Here is a 7,432-nt window from a genome sequence, read left to right on the forward strand (position 1 = left end):
TCCCAAGTGCTGGGATGACAGGTATCTGCCATCACACCGGGTCAACTCAGCTGTTTGGAGTGTATCTTCCCACAGTGGCGCTCTGAAAGGGGCGGGTTTCTAGAGCAGCCAGCCAGGCCCACAAAGACAGCTGCTCCCATTTTGGATGAATATGCGATTTGAAATAATTCTCGAAATAACTCTGAGAGATAGACATCTGTGTCCCTGCCTTTGCGGTAAGGTCTGGGGTTATACAGCTAACAGGCAGCAGAGTCAGGCAGGTCTGGCTCCACCCTGTGTGGTGGTCCCCAGGACACTAGGCAGCCTTCAGTAGCTCAGGTGATCAGGACAGAGAGAACAGTGCGGTGGGGACTCCCATTCTCCTCTGTTAAACACCACACTGCAAAGAAATGTGCAGGGCGATAACAGAGCCTCCACCGGAGCCGCCTGTGACGCAAGAGGTGACACAGGACCAAGATTCCTATCACCTCTCTGTTGGGTGGAGTACAGTGGCAATTCATGAAGGAACGCCAAATGACAGGGCAATACACTACCTCAAGTTTTGCTTGGCCTGTGTGGAAAAGCATGTTATTGAAAGTTCAATTGACTGCGTACCACCACGCCTGAATCCCAGCACTCCAGAGGCTGAGGCGGGCGGATGGCTGCGAGTTCAAGACCAGCCTGGGCTACAAAGTGAGCTTAAGGCCAGCCTGAACTGCATAGCCAGACCCTGTCTCTTTTAAAAAGACAAACAAGAAAGAGACAATTCAACTCTGGCCCTCGAGGGCTCTCTCCATAACTCACCTTGTCAGCCAGCAGCTCCCTGATCTTGCCGGCCTGGAGGCGAAATCGGAGGAGCTGTGTTTCCAGGGTCAGGCAGCGCTTCTGCCAGTCTACACTGGCCTGGGTGTCCACCTGGAGTCCTGCCATGGTGACCTCAACTTCTGGGTATTCCGGAGAGCTCTAAGAAGCCACGCAGGGAAAAAAGAGGGTAGGTACCTGAGGGGTGGGGAAAGGAGGAGGAGCCAGGGAGGGTGGGAGTGGTCATCACTCTGGGTCAAGCTCCCAGCTTAGCTCAGGTGCCCTGTGGCAGAATTTAGGGACGACCTCTGGACCCCACAAAACCTTAAGAAAGACTCAGCCTTCTTTTTAGTGTCGACGCTGACAGGGGAACACACTTGTTAACTTTTCAATTCAGTTAGCCAAGCAACTGCCATTTATGTGCCAGATCCTATTCTAGGCCAGGGTATAAAAGTAAATGAGAGGCCAATGGTCTTTGAGGGCTTTTTTGGTTTGGTTTATCTTTTTCAGACAGGGCCTTCCTATGCAGCTCAGGTTGGCCTTGAGCTCACTTAGTAGCCCAGGCTGGTCTCAAACTCGCAAGGATCCTCCTGCCTCAGCCTCCCGCGTGCTAGGATCATAGGGGTAAACCACACGCTCAGCTGGTCTTTGAGTTTTTCAAGGAACTCTAGACTCAAAATTAAAATGTGAGCCGGGTGTAACAGTGCACACCTGAAATCCCCACTCCTACTACTCAGAAGGCTGAGGTGAAAAGGCTGCATGTTCCAGTCCAGCCTGGGCAACTGAGCAAGATCCACTCTCAAAAAATAAAAAGGGCTAGGGCCATAGCTCAGCACCTCCTGGGTTTAATCCCCAGCGCCATAAAATAATAATAATAATAATAACAATAACAATAATTGATCACAATTGCAAGTGGATAAACTAGAGCAGTAGTTATGATATTCAGGAAAGGCTTAAAAATGAGTAACAAATTTGTCCAACTTCACGGTAGCTAATGAGGCAGAATCTTCAGTTACAGTGCTCCTTTTTCTTTGTTAAGAAAAATTAACAAAAATTGGGGCTGGGAGATAGCTCAGTGGTGTAAGGGCCTGCCTGGCAAGCACAGGAACCTGGGTTCGATCCCCGGCACCACATGCTGCGTCAGCCCTGCCCCAGGAATATCACACAGGCCGCTGAACCCAGGCGTGGTGGCACATGCCTGTAATCCCAGCACTGGGGAAGCTGAAATAGGAGGATCCCTAAGAGTCCAATCTGCATAGTGATACCCTGTACCAAATACATAAAATTAAAAAAAAAAAAAAGAGTAGGAAAATGTATTGGAGAAAAGGGATGGAGAATGGGAACAGCTCCTGAGAGACAGAAGGGGTCCCACACGGGTTGCCGAATGCTCTGATTCCACTTATACCCATGTGGATGTTAGGTGGGGAAAGCGCAAAGGACACACGCTTTGAACTTCCTTGCTAATTATCTATCTAGGTAGGACTCTGCCCCCTGTTGTCAAATCACCCTACCCCAGAACAGACCCTCCTCCTGGCCTCCGCTTCAGGTTACAAGACCCAAACTAGAAAAGTGCTGGATATTTTGCTACAGCCCCCAGAAGAGGGCACAAGTCTTTGGAAAAAACAAAGTACAAATTCAGAACCAATGCAGCAGACACCTCCAACATCTCCAGCCAAGGGAATTTCCCCAGATGCTTCCCCGCATGTGTTTTAGAAAAGAAAAAAAAAAAAAGGCCAAGAATGAGAAAGGGAAGCAGCAGGTAGGGGTGTGATCAAGAAGAGGCAGGGGCACAGCGTGTCTTTAAATCCTTTTCCGGTCCCAGGTGCCACAGGCCCTCAGGAAATGCAGCCACCTCCTGCCTTCCTGCGCTGTTGGAATCCCACCTGCAAAGACAGGGCGCTGCCCTTTGGTGGCCAGCCTCCTGTCTGACTCTGGCTGGAGTCTTCCACCCCTTGTGCATCAGCAGCTACCACTCACTGAGCCCTTACTGCACACCAGGCGTGTGCCACCTCCAGCCACACGGAGGCCATGGGTATGCACTCGTGTCCACACCCACACTGAGGAGCAGAGAGGCTAAAGAGTAACACGGTGGGACTGGGGGCTCATTCGGAACCTCGTCACCACTGAGCTCTCAGGAAAGGCTAAGAATGGAGCTCAGAGCTGTGGGATGGGGGTAGAGCATTTGCCTGACATGTGACTTCGTAGAGTGAGAGAACTGTTTATAAAATCTTTCAGAAGTCTCAGCACTAAGGTGAAACTGTCTTCCAGATTTTCCCAGGCATCTAGGCTGGATCATAATCTCTATAAGCACAGCTGCTGAGCATGTGTCCTGACTTTTCCTGTAAAATACAAGGTCAGTAAACCTGCTGAGAAAAGCCCAGCAGTTAAACACTGATAGCTGGTATCTTATTTTCTTGGTTCTGGGCTCCTCAGGATACCAGACACATGACCTCAGCTGGGCTCGCCCAGAACTGTCATCCCAAACAATCCTCACACTGTAGCCTCCCAGCCATCTCCGCCTCAAAAGACTGGGACCAACTGGAACGGGCAGGATGACAAAAGACAAAACAAAACATGACCTTCTCTGAGCTAAGATCACAGCTGAAAAGACAAAACAGAACTCTGCAGGCCCTGCAGAGAGGTTGAGAGGCTTTATGTTTGATTTTCTTTGTCCTATTTAGGGGGATTTTGCTCTTCCTCCTGTAAACAGAAAATATGGCACATCTGAGACTAGGGCTTGGGAGTTTTGCAATCTAGCCTAGGGCTAAGAATTACCAATAAAAGCACCTAAGGAAAACCAAAGGGGCAAGGGAAAGAAACACGTTTGTGTAGTTGAGTTTAATTTTAATTCACTCTTACTGATCATGAAAACTGTTGATCAGATTCCATGGAGAGAGGGGAAACCCAAATTACCACAATCTCTGGGACTCTGGAAATAAAATCACACACAACTATTTAATGTCATTAACCTGTGCATAGCCCCATGCACCTAGAGTTAGGGAGCCCCTTCTCCTACCAAGCACCTCCATGACATCACAATCCTGGACTGATCACATGGTCTGGTTAATCCTCCTGCTGCCTGGGAGATGCTGGCTAACTCCAGAGGAGGCTGGGCTCGTGCTAGACCTGCCTTGGCATGCCAGGAGGGTTAAGAGGTTTGGAAACAGATCTGGTGCCCACTGCCAGGCACAAGGCCCAGAGGCTCTTCCGGCAGAAGCAGGTGGCCCAAGCAACAACTATAAAATAAGGGATGTTTAGAAACGATGCCAGCAAGGTGAGCCTCGCCTGTTGAGTAACCTTGCACTTGTGCCTGAAAGAAACACGATGGGGCCGGGGAGATGGCTCAGTAGAATAAGTACGTCCCTGGAGAGCACAAGGGCTTGAGTTCAATCCCCAGTTCCAAAAAAAAAAGAAAAGAAAAAGAAACACAACGAGCCTAACCCAGTGCCTGACATTTACAGAGGGATCCTCAGTATTTCAAAGCACATGACTTTCTCATTCAGGACTCCGGGAGACAGAAGGCAAGTGCCATCACAACAAACAGGTAACTAATCACACCTGCGAGTGGCTTCGAGACACAGAGCTAAGGGGTAGCAGAGCGGAGCCAGGAATCCTGATTTCCCAAAACCTAGAACGGCCCTCTTTCCCTGACACGTCAGCTGTGGCGGCAGGCACCTTGTGCTCCCAGGCCTGCCTAACACAAATAGGTCACTAATGGCAGAAATCCACACCAGGGCTGGTGCAGCTCAGTGGGGGATCCCTCACCCACCCTGCCTGAGGCCGGAATCTGATCTCCAGGGGCCACCACCAGCAAAATGCAGAGGAGTGAGGGCCAATCCGGAGGTAAGCTGGGAACAAGCCCAGCTGTATAATTTTTAGGTTTGAAAGCTGCACACAGAAGCGGAGCAGTGCAGCTATGCCTGTGTGCGCCATCCAGCAGCAATTTTCATCAACACAAGGCCATTGAACTCAGACCCTTGCGCTTGCCAGGCAAGCACTTACTCTACTGAGCTATCTCCCCGGCCCTGAGAAATCCAGTTCTCCCCAGCCTCCAGTACCCAGCATGCTAAAGGAGTCCCACCCCCGCAAGCCCTCCAGCACTCTGCCTATACAGCCCAGGCTGACCTCAAACTCGTGGTGATCCTCCTGCCTCAGCCTCCCAGTGCTTGGATTATAGGCGTGGGCCAGCACAGCCTGCACCCTCCACCCTCTGGCACTCTATATGAACCAAAAAACACACCACAGAAGTCAGGAGGCTCTGCCTGGGAGGCAAGGCCTGAGGATAGGCTGGTAGTGGAAAAGAGGAGGAGTCTTTGCTGACCTCAGACTCTGAGCCTGTATCAGTTAAAAAACGCAAACACGATCTGGGACCTCGAGGATTTGATCAAAAATTGATAAAATGTTGAGACTCAATTTACTTCAACCTTTTTCTTTTTCCTTTCTTTGTTTCTTTTCTTTCTTTTTTTTTTCTTTTTCTTTTTTCTTTTCTTTTTTTCTTTTTTTTTTTTTTTTTTTTTTTTGTACTAGAGAACCCAGGCCTATCCTGTATCCTTTTTATTCATTTATATTTTGAGACAAGGTCTTCCTAATTTGCCCAGATGGGACTCAAACTTGCCTCAGCATCCCAGAAAGGTGGGATTTCAGATGAACCCTTTACAGCGCAATCTGCTTGAAAAGTCTCCATATCCTGCTGCTTCCCATCAAAGGCCCTCAATCAATGCAGAGCCCTTTAGGAAGAGATGACAGGTCACTGCAGGCCCAGGACATTCTGTTGCTTCCAGGGATGAGTAGGCATCAGAAGGTAATGGGGGCTCTGTCTGCTTTGGTCTTCTTTTTGGAGTACTAGGGATTGAAGCAAAGACTGCCCACCAAGCTACATCCAAGGCTCTCTTTTAGTAGGGTCTCACTAAGTTATTCAGGCTGCCCTTGAATTGCACCCTCCTGCCTCAGCCTCCCAAAGAGCTAGGATCACAGGCATGCATCACCACTTTTGGCTTTCATGTTTTTCCAGAAATATCCACAACATGTACAAGCAGGAATCTACATTTTGCAGGCACATGGGACGCACGACGCACACTGTACTAAGCAATATAAATAAAAGACCTTCCTGTGTTAATACACATCCCTGCCCCACTTTCCCTCCATGCTTCTAACAGCTTTAATGTATTCTGCATTGCAGCTATTATACGATGTTATTTAAGGATCCCTTATTGATAGACATTTGGGTTGTTGCCGACCTTTTGCAAAAGTAACACTGCAATGAATATTCAATGAATATGCACCATTTCATATAGATCAGGTATACCTGAAGGCCAGTCCAGGAAATGGAATGGGAGGGTTAAGTGATAGGCCTTTAAGTCACTGGACAGTCCAAAGTATCTTCCCTGGAGGCTATCCTACTCCATGTTTGTACTTCAGCCAGCACTGAGTGCCTGTTTCCCCATCACTGAGGTCAGTTTTGAACAAGCTTTTGCTAGAAGGGCAAAATGGCTAAGCTGTGCGGCCCAGGAAACGCAGGGTGGTGCCCCAGTACCAGCCTACGGAGAAGCCACCCAAAACGAGTGAGGGAATCCTTGTCTCCTTAATGTCCGAACGTACAACGCACTCTCTAAGGAGCTCGGGGCAGAGTCTGGCACAAGATACACAGCCTTGCCGGGACTGAAGAATAGCCTAGCATGCAGGAGCCTTGGCTTCTATCCCAGGCAGAGGGGGTGTGGTGCTTGTGTAGTAAAGAGGAAGGCACCACAGGCGGTGGAACAGAACAGGAAGAACACACTTGTGTCCTGTAGTTGGCGACTTCTGAGAGAGCCAAAAAGGCACTGTGTGTTTTCAGCTCTCTTGTTAGTTCCCATGAGTTTGGGATCACAGGGTGCACCCCCATCACCATCCAGCTCTGGGCAGGTCCCCTCTGCACCCTGGGGGGAGCAATGGTCTGATCCCCAAGTAGGAGTCTATGTGGCTTGACTCTTCAGCTCTTCCTTACATGACCTTGGGCAAATCACTTTCCTAGGCCTGGTTTTCTCCTTCATGAAATGGTAATGGGCAGGAACACTGCCGGAGATGGTCCATAAAAACCCATTACTACACACAAGGTCGGGCACGTACAAGTCTGAAGAAGCCTTTTCCCTCCAAAGGGCTGCTTGACGATCGATCTTTGCAGCGCTCTCCCGGAACCAAGTGGGCAAGTGTTACCAGGTGGAGTCCTAGCAAAAGCTCCAGGAAGGGATATTCTGGCAGGGAGCATCCAACCGGGGAGAGGATCACACTTCCACACGAGGGTCCTCACTGCCTCTGCCACCCCTATGAAGGCTCCTGGTCCCTGGGGACTGATTCCCGAACACAATGCCCCTGGCTGTCATCCGGCGCCCAACCTGTTTTCCTTTCGGGTCGGCGAACTTGTTCTTAGGAGTCGCGCCTGCCGCTTAAGGACCGCTGCGAGAAACACCCAGAACCGCCGGAAGGAATAACCGAGGGTGAGGTGGGGAAAGGAGAGGCGAAAAGAAGCACGCACCGGCGGGGAGAAACCTGGACCGACGGCCGGCCGGCCAAGAGCCCTGCCCCGGAGAAGCTCGATCGAGTCGGCGCCACGCCGTGTCCTCCCAGGAAGGCCAGCCCGGTCCCCGTCCCCGTTGCGCGGGTGCCCGGGGCTCCC

General features: G+C 50.3%; 1 protein-coding gene across 1 annotated transcript in view; it reads right to left on the minus strand.

Moving 5' to 3' along the window:
• Plekhh1 (pleckstrin homology, MyTH4 and FERM domain containing H1) overlaps positions 1–7,416 on the minus strand; it is a 41,520-nt gene extending 34,104 nt beyond the window's left edge. Inside the window, exons 1-2 of the mRNA XM_004624773.3 lie at positions 7,292–7,416; positions 784–942 (exon numbers count right to left, since the gene is read on the minus strand). Of these exons, the coding sequence (XP_004624830.2) occupies positions 784–909 (126 nt within the window). The 5' untranslated portion in view covers positions 910–942; positions 7,292–7,416. The remainder of the gene's footprint in view (positions 1–783; positions 943–7,291) is intronic.
• Positions 7,417–7,432: the final 16 nt, after the last annotated feature.

The sequence above is a fragment of the Octodon degus genome, unplaced genomic scaffold (genome assembly GCF_000260255.1).
Source record: "Octodon degus isolate 3935 unplaced genomic scaffold, OctDeg1.0 scaffold00007, whole genome shotgun sequence".
Lineage (NCBI taxonomy): Eukaryota > Metazoa > Chordata > Mammalia > Rodentia > Octodontidae > Octodon > Octodon degus.